General features: G+C 43.4%; 1 protein-coding gene across 1 annotated transcript in view; it reads left to right on the forward strand.

Moving 5' to 3' along the window:
* Nucleotides 1–18,343, forward strand: part of LOC107114235 (dynein heavy chain 9, axonemal-like) — a gene marked incomplete at its 3' end in the record, with an annotated part of 87,112 nt that extends 68,769 nt beyond the window's left edge. Inside the window, exons 14-16 of the mRNA XM_015415676.1 lie at nt 476–901; nt 4,586–4,705; nt 18,155–18,343. Coding sequence (XP_015271162.1) covers nt 476–901; nt 4,586–4,705; nt 18,155–18,343 — 735 coding nt within the window. The remainder of the gene's footprint in view (nt 1–475; nt 902–4,585; nt 4,706–18,154) is intronic.
* Between the last annotated feature and the right edge of the window lie 1,692 nt (nt 18,344–20,035).

Consider the following 20,035-nt stretch of genomic DNA (forward strand, 5'->3'; position numbering starts at 1 on the left):
TAAGAGTGTAGGAGGCCCCTGCCCTGTGCACTATTTCATGAATCCACTCTGAATTAAACTGGATAGGAATTTATAAGCCATGTATTCTTATCGGAATTCTCCAATTAGTAGCCATATTTATATCCCCTCTGCAGGTCTGTTGATTTCAAAGGATTCTGTTCTTTCTGTTGTTGTTCTTTTTCATCCCAGGTAAATCTGTAATCTAATTGTGCATTTTTAATGGCCTGAGAGTTGGTTGGAATGCTGAAGGCACACAACTGACTCTCATATAACAAGCCAGCGGAGGCCCCTGTGCCACTAGAGGGATTCATTGCATTACACTGGATGAGTCATAATATTTAAAATTCAGAACGCTGCTCCTGGCTTCAAAGCTCCTGTCTGATTGATAGCTCTGGAGCCTGACTCTATTACCAGCAAAGTAAAAAGAAAATCCATTCATTTTCATCTAACAACCTTGTTTTATTTTCCTTTTCAGACCAATCTGACAGAACTGAAGTCATTTGGATCACCACCTTCCACTGTCAGCAATGTCACTGCTGCCGTGATGGCGCTCATGGCTCCTAATGGGAAGGTTCCAAAGGACAGAAGTTGGAAAGCAGCCAAGGTGGCCATGTCAAAGGTGGATGGCTTCCTGGACTCCTTGATCAACTTCAATAAAGAGAACATACATGAGAACTGCCTCCGAGCCCTGCAGCCCTACCTACAGGATCCAGAATTCAACCCTGAGTTTGTGACTTCCAAGTCCTATGCAGCTGCTGGCCTCTGCTCCTGGGTCATCAACATTGTGCGCTTCTATGAAGTGTATTGTGATGTGGAGCCCAAGCGGAAGGCCCTTAGCAAAGCAAATGCGGAACTGGCAGCTGCTCAAGAAAAACTGACTAGCATAAAGGCCAAGATTGTGGTAAGAACAAAGTAGCCTGTGAATCAGGTTTATAGATCATAGATTAATATTGTCAATGATGCACTGGGCAGTACCAAGTTTGTGCCAGTAAATGGACACTGTACAATGTACCATTTCTGGACACATAGGTACATTACTCTAACAAGTTCCATAAAGCCAGGTCCATGCATTATGCAAGCTCTCTAATAAACAAGTATCAAGTTTTATGAAAATAACTGGAGAAAATTGCCCACATATCTACCTGGCAGTATCTAAGCAAATGGTTCTTATTTTCATTTATACATGTGTGTGTGTGTATGTGTGTGTGTAGTTTTTTGCGTCTGCTGAAGCTCTGATTGTTCATATGAGTTGCAAAAAATTAATTTCCTTTAATCTCAGCTAAACTATTAATGTTATCTAAATTTAGCCTTGCATCTAAGAGGTTGCCACATTACTCAGGAACACAAAGAAAACCTGTCTTCATACTATACCAGGTTTTATTTGATGTGCGGTCAGCATTATTTTGAATATCAGAAGTACTGCTGTAGAAACTGTTGCTAACAGTTTGTTGTTAAAGGGATGTTTTAATAGGAGTCAGCTAACATCTCTTTCTAGGCTGGCCAGGTATTGACCTAGAGACCCCGACTGTCCCTTTGAAAGCTCCAAAGGAAAAAAAGAGGGTTCAGATGTTCTGCCACTGCTTCTCTAGTTCCTTCGCCCACCACCCTCCCCTCAGGAGACAGATATACATTTTAAAATTAAAGTTGAAATATTTGCAGTTGCATGACACCTGCTCATGCAGGTTACGTATTCTGGCTGTGCAATACTGTACATTAGGCTTGTAAATAGCCCGCTTCCTGATGGTGGAAAGCAAGAATCAATTCTGAATAACTGGACATTGTAAACTGGACAGTGACTAGTGCTTTTGTTCATATTTTAGTCTGGCCATGTGCCATAAAATATGACAGAAATATGTAGGCAGGATAATAAATTTGGGTGCAGCAGGTTTTTTTGTGGACATTTGTTCACCTTTGTGGACATTTATTTACTAAAGCACTATATATAATAATGCTTTTGAAACTGTGGTCCTGTCTAAATATTTCTTACATGAATTCTGACAACTCGTTCCTCTGAGATTTTGAATATTCTTCTGGCCATTCCCGTGTTTTATGCAATATATCACTTTTACTATGAAATTCTATAATTCCATGTCTAAATTATTAGTATAATATTTGTTATTTTAATATTTTGGGCAAAAACACACATATTATTTCACGTTACAGTTAGCATATCAATAATAATAAATAGTAATAATAATTAACATTCATGGATTTGGAGATTCTCACCACTTTATACTAAATCAATTTCATAAACACTCAGGACACTGTCTAAAAGAATCCTTCCTACTTCTTCACCAATACATCACAGTGAAATGCAGCCTGGAATTGGTGCTGCTGGGAAACTTTGCCAAGCCTTTAATTAGGAACGCCTATGTTCATCTCTCTATTGCAGCATATTTCTTTGACAGAGTATCACCAAGGGGCCCAATGTAAAGGTTTCTTGGGCTATTAGGATCCCATTGGGAAATGATGAGAAAGGTGGTGAAAATGGAGAGTTCACCAAATCATTTCTGTTCTCTTTTTCAGATTTGTTCATGTGGGAAAGTATTCATAACCAAGGAGTATATTAGAAGCGAAGGTCATCAACAATTTGCGCATAATTTTGTCTCTTGTTTTCTGAAGAGATACAGAGACAACATGCCTTTAAAAATAGATTAGGTTTCCACTGATTTTTGAGGAGTTATATGCATTATAGAATTCATTGTCAGCTTCAGTATGTTTAACAGTTGCATGGCAGGCAGAAATTCAGTAGAAGTATATAGTAATATAGTAATATAGTAATGCCTAAAGCTGTTGAGTTTCTTTGCACCTCTTAGAGGCATAGAGCTTCTCTCAGGAAAAGGCAACTCTACTTAGGCAAGGCTAGAAGTGTTGCTTTTAACGTTAATTTGTTTAAAATATATGCATTTGCGATATTTACATACTCTGCCTTGGAAGGTGGGTTATAAAACTCCTTGGTGAATCCATTTTCTAGGTATTCACCAGATCCATACCAGCTTAGCTTCAGCAAGGGTGCTATTTTATGCACCTTCCACACATAATCTAGGTATGCCACCTTTCCACATTAGTGTATAAAACAGTTTAAAATAAAACAAAAGTGGTGAACAAGTAAATCAACCTTGTGGTTTTTTAAATTATATATAAGATAAAGATGCACATACATCCTTTTAGAAAGAGAGGAGGGGAATTAATTTACAGAAGACATCTTAAATATTATAGCTATAGAACATAATCATAAGCAGTATTGAAATTTAAACAGACTGTTCTTTGTATTCTGCACAGGTATTTGATCAAGGAATGTCACTAAAATAATCTTCTTTTCATATTCAGGTTTATTTTTGGTGGCGGTTCAAGCAGTATAAAATGATTTAGAAGCACTTAGCTTTAAGCTGTTTGTGCTGGATGCAGATAAAAATCAATTGTTAACTTCAGTTCTTTTGTCAAAGAAATAAAACATTCCAATAACTTTGTGAACAGTCAGCTTTTGTTTTACAGTGAAGTAGGGAAAATATTATCAGATGTGGATAAAGTGATGGCCATCACAAAATCAGCTGCTAGATCACTAAAGCACAGCTAAAAGGGGTGTTTTTGCATGAGCCTGTAATCATACCCATCAAAATAACAGCCCTAGATAGTTATCACACAGCCAGTCCTCAGCTTTACAAACAATATAGATAAATAAGAAAGCATTACACCTGGAAGCAGTAATCTCAAGGGCAAGAAACTGGTCTATCAAGGAGGCAATTTCTCTCTCTCTGTTCTAGATTTTTTGTGTACATGAGTATGCAGGCAGGGTAGCAGGATGCAGAGGAAGACAGAGCAACTGTGCCTTTAGAAATGGGGGAGTTCCAGTAGGTGCAGCTTTGTATGACAAGCTGATCCTGCTAAAATTCACAGCTCTGCATTGCTGGTGAAGGATAGTCCACCTTTCTTTGCATCTGTTGCCTTATAAGAGTAATAAACATGGAAAAAATACATGAGGAAAGCAAACAGTAAATAGGGTAAATTAATTACCAGTAGAAGTAACTGTTTGCTGGAAAGACAAAGAAAGTCCCTGGAAGGTTTCTGAGGAAGACTGGATGCTCTACTGGAACAGCTTAATGGACCACATGTGCTCTTCAGAATTAGGGATGTCAACTCCAACTTGGAGCTTAGTGGGGAAGTGATACCATAGAGTCCAGCCTCCAAAGCTGCCACTTTCTTCAGGGGAACTCAACTGTAATTCTGGGGGAACTCCAGGCCCCATCTATAGGTTGGCAACTCCATTTCAGATGCAGCCACCAGCTATGTGGAAGGGTAAACTTGACTGCATGGGCATTCACTATAGAATTGGCACGGTACTAATGGCTGAAGATGGATTCACAAGGCTTGTGCCTTTAAGGGGTCAGAGTGAGTGATCTCATTAATATTTCTCAGGGCAATGAAATTAATAATTTTTGTCCTATGTGGCTCCTTCAGAAACAGAGGCCCACTTCCTTCTGACTGAGGGTGTCCCCAGGCCAGGATTGTGTCAATGCATAAACTCAAACTGCGTTACTTCAGGATATTTTGTTTCTCCCAAGATTTTCTTCTTTTCATACTGCAGCACCTTAACGAAAACCTGGCAGTACTCACAGCCAGATTTGAGAAGGCCACAGCAGAGAAACTAAAATGCCAGGAAGAAGCTGAAGCCACCTCAAAGACTATTTCCCTTGCAAATCGACTGGTAAGATTCATTAAATGAAATGTAGTGTGTGTGAAGTGCAAATAGTGGGTGTAACTTGTGAAGAGCTTTTAGTCTGTTTAGTGCTGTGTGTAGAACTGGAAATGTTTCTAAATCAGGTGAGTTTGTACAGTTCCACTTCTAAACTGGGGTTCCCAGCTCTGGCTTGGGAAGTTCCCGGAAATTTGGGGGTGGTGCCTGTAGAAGGCAGAGTTTGGGGAGGGAAGGGAGCTCAGCAAGGATGTTATTTCATGGAGCTCAACCTCTGAAGCACCCTTTTTGTCCGTGAGAACTGATCTCTATAGCCTGGAGATCAGTTGTAATTTCAGAAGAACTCCCCCCACCTGGAGGTTCACAACCCTATTCTATTTATTTATTTAAAATATTTATTATCAACCTTGTGGAATTTAAGGCAGCTTACAATATAAGTAAAACAACAATCTTAAAAATGCATAAAAGGGCACAAATTAAAATCTCAACTAGGACTGCCAATAAATTATTTTATGTACGTTATTTATAGTCTGCCTTCCTTAATTGGACTCAAATGCCGTCCTAAATAAAACTCTCTTCAGTTGCCTCCTAAGACCCGAAAGCAAGGGAGCCAGGCACACCTCTCTGGAGAAGTTGTTCCATGATTGCGGGACTTATCATAGTTAAGCTGAAGCTTGAGGTTGGTAAAGAAAGCAATACAGCGAGACAACAAACGCCTCAGACCAACTTTAGAGTGGGATAACAACACTGTGTCATCGGCATAGAGTAGTACAGGGACATGTGTTTTCCCCAGTTTGGGACTATGACAATCAGAATCAGAGAGCTGGGCCGCAAGATCGTTGAGAAAGATGTTAAATAAAAAGGGGGCTAAAATACAACCCTGTTTGACACCCTTGTTTGTGGCAATCTTGGGTGTCAAATTGCCTAATGCCTTCCTTACTTGGACTCAAATGCCATCCTAAATAAAACTGTCTTCAGTTGCCTCCTAAGACCCGAAAGCAAGGGAGCCAGGCACACCTCTCTGGAGAAGTTGTTCCGTGATTGCGGGGCTGCGTCCACCAGGCGCACTGAACTCTGAAAGCATTGTCAACTAGCCTTGCAATGGGGAACAATTTGTTGTTCAGGACTCAATAGTATAGTGATAGTGTTCATTTTATTGCTTAGTTAATGCTAATTGGCGGCAATGCAAAGGACTACCAAGACTCATCAGCTCTCCAAGACATGGTGGCAGAGGTAGTGATCAAATTAGAGAGTTGGTATGGGTGAAAATTAAAGACTAGTAGAATCCTGAGCCTGGGTAAAGAGGAATACACCACTGGTGGAGGGCATAAAGGTTTGCTTTATCAAATTGTTTTTATATTGCTGCTACCTACCTTGGATCCTGAGATGCTTAGAAAAGGGCAGGAGTATACATAACTGAAATAAATAAAACTGTTACTACACATCAAAAGATTAGTGCAAACACACATAGCATGAGCACAGCAGTCCGTAACTACTTATGATACCTCTAATCAGACCAGTGAACAATCCTTACATGCAAGCGAACACAAATATACAACTGCCTTAAAACCACGCAGCAGCAATTCCCTCCAAATAGCACTCTCATATTCAGTCATTCATACCATAAATTTCTGACAGCAGAAAATAAGAAGGAATTCACCAACTACAACTGGTGTGAAAAGAAACCTTTAATTTCAGCTTCTAATGAGCATTATTGCCTTTTATCTTTCTAATAAGGCTCTATTAGAAAGGTATACAGTTCCGCAGTGTTGAATTGTGCAAAAATTGGGCCTTGGTTGTTCAACAAGAAACTAAAAGTAAGGGCTGTTGGTTGCTTGGGGTTAGAATATTGCAATTGGATGGCTCAATTTCCAAGAGTTTAGGAGCACTAGCTTTCCCAAAGAGTCATTAGGCTTCTTTGCAGGCTTCTTTGGAATTCTGACATAGGTTGGTGGGCACATCCAGGGGTCATTTCCTGCAGGAACGGAGCTTTGGCAGTAAAGAGCCCAGGGAGCGGGCACATGCAATAGGCCCCACCCCCTGCTCCCAGCAGCCCTCAGTCAGAGCAAGAAGCAGCCAGGTAAGTTGCAGAGCCCCCCGGCTGATACCTCTAATCAGACCAGTGAACTATCCTTATATGCAAGCGAACACAAATATACAACTGCCTTAAAACCATGCAGCAGCAATTCCCTCCAAATACCACTCTCATATTCAGTCATTCATACCATACATTTCTGACAGCAGAAAATAAGCAGGAATTCATCAACTACAACTGCTGTGAAAAGAAACCTTTAATTTCAGCTTCTAATGAGCATTATTGCCCTTTATCTTTCTAATAAGGCTCTATTAGAAAGGTCCGCAGTGTTGAATTGTGCAAAAAACCTGCCTTGGTTGTTCAACAAGAAACTAAAAGTAAGGGCTGTTGGTTGCTTGGGGTTAGAATATTGCAATTGGATGGCTCAGTTTCCAAGAGTTTAGGAACACTAGCTTTCCCAAAGAGTCGTTAGAGCAGAGGTCCTCACCTTTTCTGAGCCTGCAGGCTTCTTTGGAATTCTGACATAGGTTGGTGGGCACATCCAGGGATCATTTCCTGCAGGAGCGCACGGGAGTGGAGCTCCGGCAGTAAAGAGCCCAGGGGACGGGCACATGCAACAAGCCCCACCCCCTGCTCCCAGCAGCCCTCAGTCAGAGCAAGAAGCAGCCAGGTAAGTTGCAGAGCCCCCCGGCCCAAAACAGTCCAGTGGAGCCTAAGCGGTGGGTGTTGCCTTCTAACACACTTCCAGTGATGTCAGGGGGTGTGGCATATGCAAATAAGTTATGCTAATGAGTTGTGCTAATGAGCTCCTGCACCTCTTTTTCTACAAAATGACCCCTGGGCACATCTATAAAATGGCTGCCATAGAAAGCGGAGCCAAATATAAAATATCAGGGAGTGAGGTAATGCATTACTCTCATAGTACCTCTTCAATATTTCAGGTAGAAGCTCAGTGTACCAAGAAGCCTTTTAAAATGAACATGTTGTTTAAAAAAGTTTTCTTGCATACTCCTTCAGTCATGCAGTAAAGATCCTTGTGCTGTGGTAGCAGCTGCTGACAAAGTAACTTCTAAAAAATCAGGACAGCAGTGCCAGTCAGATGCTCTGCTGGGCAAAAACCCCATCTGACCCCATCTACTTTATCAAAATACTTGGTGGGTGCCAGGAAAGGTTCAGTGGGCACCACATTGGGAACCCCTGCATTAGAGTTTCACTCCTTGAACTACCTTCCTGCAGAATCCCTAAACCATAGTACCACTAATCCAGAGTAAGTGATGTCAGGGTTTCAGTTTATACACGCTAATCTGCATCTTTTAGGAGCTGAGCTCCATTGCCTCTATTGGAACCAAAGATACAAAACACACCATGCATACAAAATATGCAAACTATAATAAAGATTTTAATAAACTATACCCCATGTGATTCAATATCTATAAAATTCTATTCTATGAAACACCTAGTTTCTATCTCTATTATCAACCATATGGTTCCCCTATAAAATATATTTCATGTCACATCAAAATTGTCTAGTTTAAGCTTAAATATACAAGACCTCAATAATTTCTACAACCACAGGAACATCTGAATTCACAACATATACAATTCAACAGGTAAATTCATCAGGAAAGTCCAATGCAGTACATCAGGTCAGTTTAACTCCAATTTTACAGGTGAAAATTCAACAGGTAAGTTCAACAGGAGAATCCAATGTAGTGCATTAGGTAGGTTAACTCTTTATCCTTTGCCTTCTCTCCATTGAATTATGTCAGTTTCACTTCTGGCTTTTACTGTAGGGTTATTAGTTTCACTTCTGGCTTTAGTTTTTGACTTAATAGGAAATCCAGTAGCCCCTGTTTCCAACCATGCTTCTTCAGAAGCAGTACAAATTGATATTACTTCAAACATAAAAGCCTCAAATCAAGATTATTTCAAGATCCTACTTTCCATATGAGGATAGTTAGGATCACTCTGTTGGAGGCTTGCAGTTTAAACATCATAGAGGAAAAAAATCTATAAGTTTCTTTTAAATCAGTATCCCAGACTGCTAGCTTTTTATGTATTGCTAAAAGTGCATAAAGAGGGGCTTCCACCCCAGGACACCTGATTGTGTCGGGCTCAGGATCTGTTTTGGAACCACTATCAGACTATCTGGACACCTTTTTAAGGCCTTTTGTTACAAGTATCTTTAGTCTCCCAAACACCATGATTCCTTGTATTGGAATCCCTCTATTGGAACCAAGGCAGGTTAAGTGTATCTGCTTAAATCATTTACAGAATTCACTTTATGTGATTTAAAAGCATCCCACAAACAACTTTACTATCTTTTGGTCATCATTTCTAAACAAAGGTATTTCAGCAAAAGGAATAATTAGTTGTGCACTGGAGCTACTTGCTATTGAAGAGGAATTTCTTTCCTGTGCAGCTTTAAATAGTATGATGGGCTAATCTTTAATGAGCATAGACATTCAACATTCAGCCTAATTAAAAAGTAGAATATAAAATTTCATGCAGAAAAATACCACATCCTAGAATAATTAAGTTGCAAACATGAGTCAACATTCCTATCATGCTTTCCAACATGAACTTTGGACCATTGTCAATTTGCCCCCACAAGTCAGAAGAAAGAGACAGACACCAGACTGGGTTTAACTACAGGCCACTTTATCGAGTATTTACAGCTTTTGCAGCAAGGTCAAACCCCAGTTGCAGAAATAGGCCAAGGCCAGGGGTCACTCCAGACCACCTCCTTGGCTTGCCACTGGCCAGCATAGAAAATGGGGTGCCCCCCTGGAGCTCTCCCCAAGCCACAAAACTTAGAGGGGAGGGGCCTAGCCAGGGTTGTCTCAAATGGAGTCCTCATTCCCTGCCCTGGGCTGCAAAATCTGAAGGCTGAGCCTGACAGACCCCTTGAACCCTAACAGGGAAGGTGCCATATGGTGCTCACCAGATCAGTTTTCCCTTTTTCTGCACTAACCTACTACCGCCAAGACCAAGCCTCTGCTTAGGACCTTGTGCCCACTGGGCAGCCTGAAGCCACCCACAGCCCTTGCTGCAAATCCTCCAGAAATATATCATTGCCCTTTTTGGATTCATGTACCCCATCACCCCTGTATAGGTCAGTCAATTCAGCCCCTATCCCAGGGTAAGGCAAGAATTGCCCCAATCTTCCCACCAACGCATTCCCTAGTTCCCAGTCCACCTTCCACTGAGCCCTGTCCAAACATCTAGGATCCCTGATACAGTGGCAAAATAGCAGACCACGCGATCTGCACACAAGGCCAAGACCATTTCCACCCAGGTGGATCGACAATACATGAGGCAGAGGAACCTGCCTCCCCTTGAGTAGTGATGGGAGGAAGCTAGGCCACCTCAAGCCGCATCACCCCAACCACTCAATTGAAGCAAACTTACTGAGCTCCAGTTGCAAACCAATGGGCCTCCTCCTGGCCTGGTGGGCTGCCCAAAAGACCATACTGCCACAAATGATGACTCTTCATCTCTCACGGCTGCCAGCCAGACATAGAAAGAAAGCAGAACACCAATCCCTCACAGAAAGTATTAAACAGAGAAACATAAGACTTGTAGCACCATGACCTTCAACGCCCCAACTGTGGAATGTCCAGAGTTGTAAAGCCTATAGTAGCTGCCGTGGAGGCTGTCCCAATCTAAAAGGAGTGGGTTCCGAACTGAAAGTGACCCAGCCCCAGTGTGTCCAACACCTTCCTGGTAACTGCCCAAAATTGAAACTTGGTCAGTGGGCTAGTGTCACTATGACGGAACAGTGTTCCAAGCCCTTCACCGCCAAGTTTTGCTGGAGTGCTGCTACCAGGCAAAGGTCAACTGATGAACAGGATCCTACCTTAATCTCCACCCCTTTTTGACATTGATCAATGTTTGACTGGTGGATGCTGCTCCCCACAAAGTGAACGGCTTGCAGCTGCAGCACCCTACCTGACCTGTCACTATGTTAACCCACTACCAACTTGCTCACATGCAGTGCTCCCAAAAAGGCCACCAATGCCTCAGCATGAAAAAGACAGACCCCACAGCCACAAGGAGGAGGAGGAGGAGATTGGATTTATACCCCTCCCTTCACTCGGAGTCTCAGAGCAGCTTACAAACTCCTTTCCCTTCCCATCCCCACAACAGACACCCTGTGAGGTAGGTGGGGCTGAGAGAGCTCTTTCAAGAACTGCCCTTCCAAGGACAGCTCTTGTCAGAACTATGGCTTGCCCAAGGTCATCCAGCAGCTGCAAGTGGGGGAGTGGGGAATCAAACCCGGTTCTCCCAGATTAGACCCCACCCACTTAACCACTGCACCAAACTGGTCACCTAGGCTCCCCGCAAGTCCCTCAGGACTGTGGGGGGAATGGGCTCCCTCCTATCAGCCTGCAATCCCACCTTGTTTGACCAGCCCTCCAGCATCTTCTGAGCGTGGACATCCCATGTGACTTTGTTAAAACATCTAGCTTTACTCAGAAAAGCTAAGGCTGCTAGTTTACCCCTGATGGACCGAATTGCCATCCCCTTACTCCTAAGATCAATGCAGTACTTCATCAAATGCTTTACCGGTATTGGCCAAACCCACTGAAGTACAGCTGCTGTCTAAAGGACTTGAACTGCTGACCCACACAGCCATAGGCCCTCATGGTGCTAGGTGCCAAGACTAGCTCTATCACCCTCGCCGCCTCAGCACTCCAAGCTGCCACAGTTCTGGGGGCATCCAGGTTGCCCAGGGATCGGCTTCTGGGGCCAGCTGATGGAACCTCTTCATCTGTTTAGGAGAGTGTCAGCCACCCCATTACTAACTCCGGCCATGTGCTTAGCCATGAACAGTATTAAAACGAAGGCAGCGCAGCATAAAAGCCCTTACCAGCGTCATTACCCTAGGGACTTGGATGTAAGAAAGTTAATCACATGAACTGCCGCCAAATTGTTGCACCAAAAGTGAACCGTATGATTGGCCAGCTACTCAGATCACAGCCACACCATGACTATGATGGGGGAAAGCTCCAAGAATGTGAGGTCCCTAGTAACACCTGTGTCAGCCCACTTGCCTGGCACAATCCTCTGCACACCACTGACCGTGAAGGTATACCCTAAAACCCAGGGATCCAGCCACGTTGAACGTAATCTGTATCTTCACCTTGATCTGCGTGTCCTCCTGCCAAAAGGGAACACTGTTGAACCCTTCCAAAAATTCTTCCCAGATCTCCAGATCCATCCTCATGGTACTGGTGACCCTCACCCTATGATGTGGAAGCTGAAGCCCGCCATAGCATTGCACAATCTCCTAAGGAATGCTGTGCCTGATGCCACCACCTTACAGGCAAAGTTAAGGAGGCCTACCAATTGCCGCAGCTCCACCAACGTAGCTTTCCTTTTACCCCAATGAAGAAATCCTAGCTTGCAGGTCCTCAACCTTTTCCTTAAATAACTCAGAAGACTGCCTCCATGTATCCAGGTCCACACCCAAAAAAGTCAAAGCCGTCCCCAGCCCCTCGATTTTCTCTTGGACCAATGGGACCCCCAGTTCCCTCACTAATCTAACAAAACTATCTGACAGCTTTTTACACTGCCTGGTGCCCTGCAGACCCACAAACAAGAAATTGTCCAGATAGTGGGCTGTATCGACCAGCCCTGTCCTTTAGCACAGGATCCACTCCAGGAAGGAACTAAAATGCTTAAATGTCATATACGAAATGGAGCATCCCATAGGCAAGGCCTGATCCATATAAAACTGCCCTTCAAATGCAAAACCCAACAGCTCAAAATCAGAGGCGTGGACCAGCAGAAGGCAGAAAGCAGATTTCGTATTGCACCTAGCCAGCTCAGCCCCCACACCACAGTGCCACACAATACGCAGAGCTTGATCAAATGACATGTAGTGGACCAAGCACAAGTGCTCAGATATCGCATCCTTCAGCATCTCACCCCTACCATAGGAATTAGTAATGTATGAGGCGATATTCCCCTGGAGCCTTCTTAGGCGCAACCCCCAGGGGGGATATGCACAGAATAGGCATCGGTGGTGAAGGAAAGGGCCCCAGAACTCTCTCCTCCTTACATTCCTTCTCTATCTTTGCCTTGACTACCTGCTCCACCTCCTTGACTGAGTACAGATTATTGGCCCAATAGGGCCTCCTCGGGCCCTGACATGGGATGCAAAAACCATAAGTAAAACCTTCCAACAAGTACAAACACTCATCCTGCTTAGGATAAGACTGCAACCAGTGCTCCAGCTCCATCAGCTTTAGGAGGTGGTTTTGGTAGGGGGCTCAGTTTAGCCTCAGGCCTACTCCCGCCTGGTCGCTTATCCCCCATTGTTCTCTGAACCCTTCCCATTGTTTTGCCCTAGGGCACACTGCAAATGTGTGGGGGCCCACACACAGGGGGCACTCATGCTAGAACTTGCAGGGCCTATGGCCACATGCCTCTTGGGAGCTGAACTTGCAGTAAAGCAGGTGCTGTTGAACATCCTGCCCTGCCAGGACATGGGTGACTAAACTACTGTGCATAATGTGACTGCTGTCAGACTGGTCAACACTATTGGGCCTTGCCAATGACATAACCTGCATCCGCAATCGTGAATGAATCTGATGCCAGTGCAAGGCGGGATTCATGGCTGCCCACATACGAAACTCCTTATCATATTGGAGCCACACCAGGCCTGCAAAATCTGAATACTCCTGGTATACTGAAACAAGAGTAGTGCCTGCCAAAGCTGGGCCCAGAATACTACACCAGTGTAAATGAAGAACCCCGGCAACCACTTAGCCCATGGATATATTCTATGCCTTTTCAGCTTCTCTTTGTCCCTCTCTTCAAGGTCCTCCTTATCCTTCTTTTCTAGCTCCCTAAATAGAAGGGTGAACATGTTCATATATTCATATCCTATCCCATGTTGCAGATGAATGATGATCTCTCAAAGGCATGGCCTGATCACTGAATGGCAGGGCTTTCATGGGCACCACTTTGCAGGACATCCCCCATAGGCTGGAGTATCCACATCCCCAGGTGGCTCCCTGTGATTGGGGGATGGCAGCGATGAAACACTCCCCCACCCTGCCTGGGGCAGTAGCTGCCCCATTCCCCATGCCCAACCGCCATGCTGCACAGGTATGGGCATCTATGGTGTGTCTTGTGCCTGTGAGGTGCCTGGGGATCCAGAGGCAGCAGGCTGAAACCAGGGTCCCCAAGGCCACACAGGCCCACCAGAGTGCATTCGGTCCCACCCTCCTCAACTGGAGGAATCTCCTCTGACACCACCTGAATCCCATCAGGCTGCTGCCTCTGTGTTGCCTCCTCCATGTCCAGCCCTTCCTCTTGGTGTGTCACCACTGCAGTCATTCCTTCGGTCCGTGACAACTTACAGCACCTGCCCTTCAATGCGGACAAGCACGCTGATACCTCTGCTTGAAAATTCCTATTGGTAGTCTGTCTAGTTTGCCGCCTACCCATACTCCACTCAAGTGCCTCCAACCTGTCTGAAATGGCCAGCCTGTCATGGGCCTCATCCCCCTCATCTAAGGAAAGGGTGGGGACCACCCGCTTCAGAGCTGCTCTCAGTGCAGGCTGCTTGCCCTTGGAATGCCCTTACCCCTTCTTTGTCCCCATGCTGAGTAGGCCTAAGGCTAAACTAAGTCCCCTACCAACAAAAACTATGCCCCACAAGTGAAGCCCCTTGCTGGCCTGCTTACAGAGCCTCAGAGTCACCTTGGTCACCTGCAGCCCCATTGGGCCCCACACAATGTCACCTCATTCTCTGCTTCTCCCAAGAGGATCCTCCTGGCCCAAAAAGGCCACAATGTCCACCACACCTACCACTGGTAGGCCAAAGCCCACCCTTGTTCTCCTGTGGCTGAGGCCTGCTCTGTCCTCCTGCGGCCGAGCACATGACGGGAGAGGAAGGGTAGGGTTGGAGCTGCGCTTAAATACCTGCTGGCTCCGCTCCTCCACGGTGATGCTGTGACACTGGTGTCACCGGTCACATGCCTCTCCCTCCTTCCAGGGGAGGCAAAGCAGCCCTTGCCCATGACCACTGCCAGGCTCCGTGGCTGAAAGGAGCTGAGTTTCACCAGCAAGGGGAGCTGGTAATTTCCACAATCACTTTTGGGTTTATTTACAAAGAAATGAGAGTTAAGCTTTGAGGCTGTTACCAAAGTCATTCATAGAGAAGCCAATTAAAAAGTGAAAGAAGGAAAAGAGGAATAACAACTAATTAGCATGGAGGGCGATCTCTTAATTAAGATGGAATGAGTAAAGTGATTTTGTTTCTTAGCCCAGATGTAGGACATTTTTCAACCTCAGGCTTTCTATTCTTAAGCTTGCCTTGCCTGGCACCTGTGTCATTTATGTACTTTTTCACTAATTTGGTCAAAATGATGGTGTTTATACATCAAGCCTAGAAGGCATTTTAGCATGTTACACGCAAATCATAAAGGGATGGCTAAATCTACGCCCTTGTAATTATGCAACTAATAGGCCCCAAAAAGGTAAAATTATCTCTTAATCTTAATTTGATTATGAATGCCTCACTCTTAAAAAACAGTTAACAAATAAGTATAAGAGATACAAATAGCAGAAACAATCTCACCAGATCTTTTCGTTTTAAAACAGCAATATAAAACACTAATCAAAACAAAAAAGGGAGAAGATTCATAAAACCTGGCTGCACCTTAATCAGGCAGCAAATTTATTTATTATTTATTTATTATATTTATACCCCACCCATCCCGCGAGCGGGCTCAGGGTGGCTAACACTGCGGCAAAACTTAAAAATGACTAACTTTTCTGGAAAATAGTCCCAGGAGGTCTACATTCAGAAGGCTCCAAACTTACCTGCGAGCTTCCAGCAAAAACTTGGGAGGACCACTTTTTTGCAATATTTGCAGCAGAGGCATCCCTAATGTCATGCCCATTGATTAATTAATCTTCTATCTTGGCCACCAGTCACAACCACTGAAGTCAGGAGACTCGTAACCCAGATAAAACTGGGCAAAGCCCCTGGAGGAGATTTAATTCCCCCAGAATTAATAAAATCAGACATTGACTGGTGGGCACCTGTACTCACAACCCTCTTCACCTATATTAATCAAACAGCTCAGATCCCTAAAGATTGGGGCATGGCAGTCATCATCCTAATTTATAAGAAGGGGGCAAGATCAGACCCTTCTAACTATTGTCCAGTCAGCTTGCTTAGCGTGATATCCATGAAGATAATCAACTATCACTACGATGCAACCCTCAAGGACACCTGTTCCATAAGGTCCCAGTCAGGAGGGGGGTGAGACAAGGGTGCATACTTGCCCCTCTACTATTTAACTTCTATATAAATTCTATGGTACAGTCTTTAACTAATTTGGATTTTCACCCTCCAACTATTGCAAAAAGATGCATTCCCATGCTCTTATATGTAGATGACACAGCTATCTTGTCATACACTGAACCGTAGGCCTGAGAAGAGCTCATACCCCAAACGCAAGCCGACTCTGTCCTTGTAATTCTGGACAGGTCGAGACAATTGAGCATGTTCTTTAATCTTGTCTATTTTATCATGAGATTCATTCTAAACATATTACACCAGGTTAAAGTATTCAAGTATTTGGGAGTTGCATTTCAATCTTCAGACTCGTGGGCGGCTCACCTTTCTCAGGTCATGGATTCTGCCCACAAATCAGCATTTGCAACCCTGAGATTTTTTCACACCAAAGGAGGAGCTTACATTCCTTATGCTTTGAAGGTTTTTTGGGGTAAGACAATACCTCAACTAATGTATGGCACACAGATCTCCCTGTATAAGAAATACACCAAACTTGAAACAATTCAGTCAAAATTTTTGAGATCTTTATTTGGAGTACCAAAATGTGTTCCCAGTGCTCTGCTTAAGCTTGAGGCTGGCCTAGTTACATTAGAAACTTAGGCTTGGTATTATGCGATATGTTTTTGGCTTAAACTAAAACTCCTTTCATCGGGGCTGACCCCCTTAATTCTTTCAGATAGTTTTTGCTCAAGCTAGTTTCCGCAACAGAATACAAACTGGCACTTCTAGGCTTCTCTAGTACTGTCCTTCTACACCTTGGATTTCAAGGAGGCAAAGCTCTTGTCAAACAAAGATTATGGGACACGTCTCTCCAAATGGACAAAGCACGAGCCCTCACACCTTTTAGTGGTGAGAAATAAAAACCTAAAATTTGCTCCATCCAGTTACCTTTATTCATTAAAACTCCCAAAGCACTGCAGAGCTTTTACCTTAGCACGATTAAATGTTCTCCCATCTGCCCTCCTGCAAGGGAGATATGCTCAAACCAACTCTGTCCTTGTAATTCTGGACAGGTCGAGACAATTGAGCATGTTCTGTTATCTTGTCAATTTTATCACAAATTCGTTCTAAATATATTATGCCAATAATTGTCACCTACCCAGGCAGGTCAAATCAGTTTTATTCTACTCTTCTTTTAGCTGATATTTGTAATGAAACTACTGCTAAGATAGCAAGATTTTGTGCTATGGCTATCCTAACCAGGAGCATGTGTCAGGAGCATGTACCCTGTAGGACAGCTAGCCAGCCACCAACATTATAGCTGGCTTTCCTGATTTGTGATAATCAGTAATTTCTACTGTTTTAAAACATATGTGGTCAGTGGTGGCAGCTATTCTGGATTAAGCAGCAATATAAACATGATTAGCTTAATTGGGTTTAAAGACAAGCCATGTTGTTTCCACTGGGTGGGGTTGGGGAGGAGGAAATTGCTCCTAAACCTATCATAACCTGCACTTGTTTTCCCAAAACCAAAATGCAAAAGTGAAAACACATTATTCGTCTTCACTGTGTCACCCATCTCCCATAGAAATTATCTATACATCTATTAGCCAAGATGCCCCCTCTGTGCAGATACCTAAATCTGCACATCGGGAGCACATGGAGGGTAAACAGATTTTTCTGCACACTTGGGGTACTCCCCAGGTGTGCAGAAAAATCTGAAATGTTGAAAAAACTATACGGGGGATACTTAAATCCCCCAAAAGTAAAAGAGCATTCCCTGCGCATGTGCAGAGAATGCACTTGCCACCAGGAACTGTGGCAGAGCTTTATACTTGTGTGAACTAAACCTGGCTAGGGAGGTTCAGACAGTTACCAAGGAAGGTGTGAGCTCCAGTTGTACATGCTAATGTGTGCCTTTACTGGATAAGCAGGCATATCTCTCCTTCCCAAGTGATATTTTTTGGAAGCAAAATATTTTCTTGAATGGAAAAATATCTGAGACCAGAATTTCTTTCCTGAAATTTTGCTTTGTGCTTTCAATCTCTCCCAATGTCAAAATATATAGTGGGTGTAAAGTGCAGATAGGGCTCCAACAACTGTGTCAAAGTGCATAAAATGCTATGATAGGATCTAGATAACCATTTTCTGGTGATCATTTTAGGTTGGTGGCCTTGCTTCTGAAAATGTGAGATGGGCTGAATCTGTGAAAGATTTCAGGATTCAAGAGAGTGCGTTGTGTGGAGACGTCTTGCTGACAACAGCCTTTGTGTCCTACTTGGGTTACTTCACTAAGAAGTACAGGCAGGATCTGATGGATACTGTTTGGAAGCCATACTTGCACCAGCTGAAGGTGAGCACAAATAGTTAACCCACTTGCATGTTTGCTTCACAGAAACTTGAGAAACCTTAAAAAAAAACATAGCTCAGTAGCAGAACACATGCTTTGCTTGCAGAAGTTACCAGTTCAGTCCCTGGGAGCTCCACTGAAGGGATCTCAAATACCATATAGTGGGAGAGCCTTTTATCCTTATTACACAGTCTGTGCATTTTCTGTCAACTTGTGTCTCTATTTTGGCCATGTAAGATATGTGGAAAGAAAAAAGGAGTCACAGTATAATAGTATAAAGGGCTGACAAGAGCAGGAAGGCTATTCTCCCTATTGTTTTCTCCCACTGATAAGGAAACTCTTTGCCAAGTCAGAGCCAAAACAGTAATTCATCAGAAAAGTAAAAACTTTTCGGTTTTTAGCAGCAAATGGTAGAGATTACATACAGATATTTTAAAATGTTTAGATAACGTTTTGAGTCTAAAAGACCTCTGGCAGGCAAATGGCACCAGGGTGATGCCCTGATAGCAAAGTCCCCTTAATGTCTCTAATTACTATATAAACCTTGGGGTAATTAGAAGGTAGCTAAAATTATGAAAACAAAATTCATGTAATAACCTTTTATTGAAGCTAACCCAAATGGCATATGTTACATATTGTGTTATATGGATAGCCTGAATTGTAGAATGAGCCTGAGCTTCAGTCACAAGCTCCTTAGACTCTCAGTATCCTGAAATCGACAGCCTGATTGGCTGCCATTGTGCAGTGGACCAGTCGGGGAAGACTATGACTTTCGGCAGGAACAAACCCTATTGGTCCTAAGCACACACTTATGATTGGACCTTACTGTTCTAGGGGTGCGGATTAGCTAGTTTCAAACTGTATATAAGTTGGGGTTGTTCTGTGTGTTCTGTGTTGTTATGTGTTCTGTTCTAATAAACGGAAATCACTGATTAAAGAAAGAAATGCCTGATCATGAGTTACAACAACACAAAACATTGCACCAGAGATAGTGTTGTCCTGTGTTGATTTGAAAATTTTAATTTGTTTTATATTGTATTTATCTGTACTCTTATTTGACTGTTATGAACCACCCTGAGCCCACTTGCGTGGAGGGCGGGATATAAATCCAATGATAAATAAACAAATAAATAAAATTGTGGAAGCATTCTAGTTCTTCAGAACTATTCATCAAGCAGATGTTACAAAAATTAAAAAATGAAGGAAGAAAAAAGTAAAATTTCCAGGTCCAGATTAACAGCCTGTCAATCCAGCCTTTGGTGCTGTATGCTGGCAGGTTCACATTCTCTAGTCTGATTGCTGTAGTTGTTAGATTACAGCATTTGCATTCTGAGAAGAGGAAACAAACAATGAAGGTTCATCTCATTTGAAAAACACAAATGAGCATTTGCACAGTTATAAAGGGTAAAGGCAGACACCAGGGTTGTGTAATGAGATTTTTTCTCCTGCTGCAACCCTGGAGATCCACCAATGACAGCCAGAGTGATAGTACTAAGCTTGGTAGTCCAGTCTCACTCAGTATGAGACAACTTCATGAAGTAGGGTTGCCAGGTCTGTGCTGGGAAATTCCTGGAGATTTGGGGGGCAGAGCCTAGGGTTTGGGGAGGGGAGGTACCTCAACAGGGTATAATGCTTTAGAGTCCACCTTTCAAAGCAGCCATTTTCTCCAGGATAACTGATATCTATAGCCCGGAG

Source organism: Gekko japonicus, unplaced genomic scaffold (genome assembly GCF_001447785.1).
Source record: "Gekko japonicus isolate JY-2015 unplaced genomic scaffold, Gekko_japonicus_V1.1 scaffold3797, whole genome shotgun sequence".
Classification (NCBI taxonomy): domain Eukaryota; kingdom Metazoa; phylum Chordata; class Lepidosauria; order Squamata; family Gekkonidae; genus Gekko; species Gekko japonicus.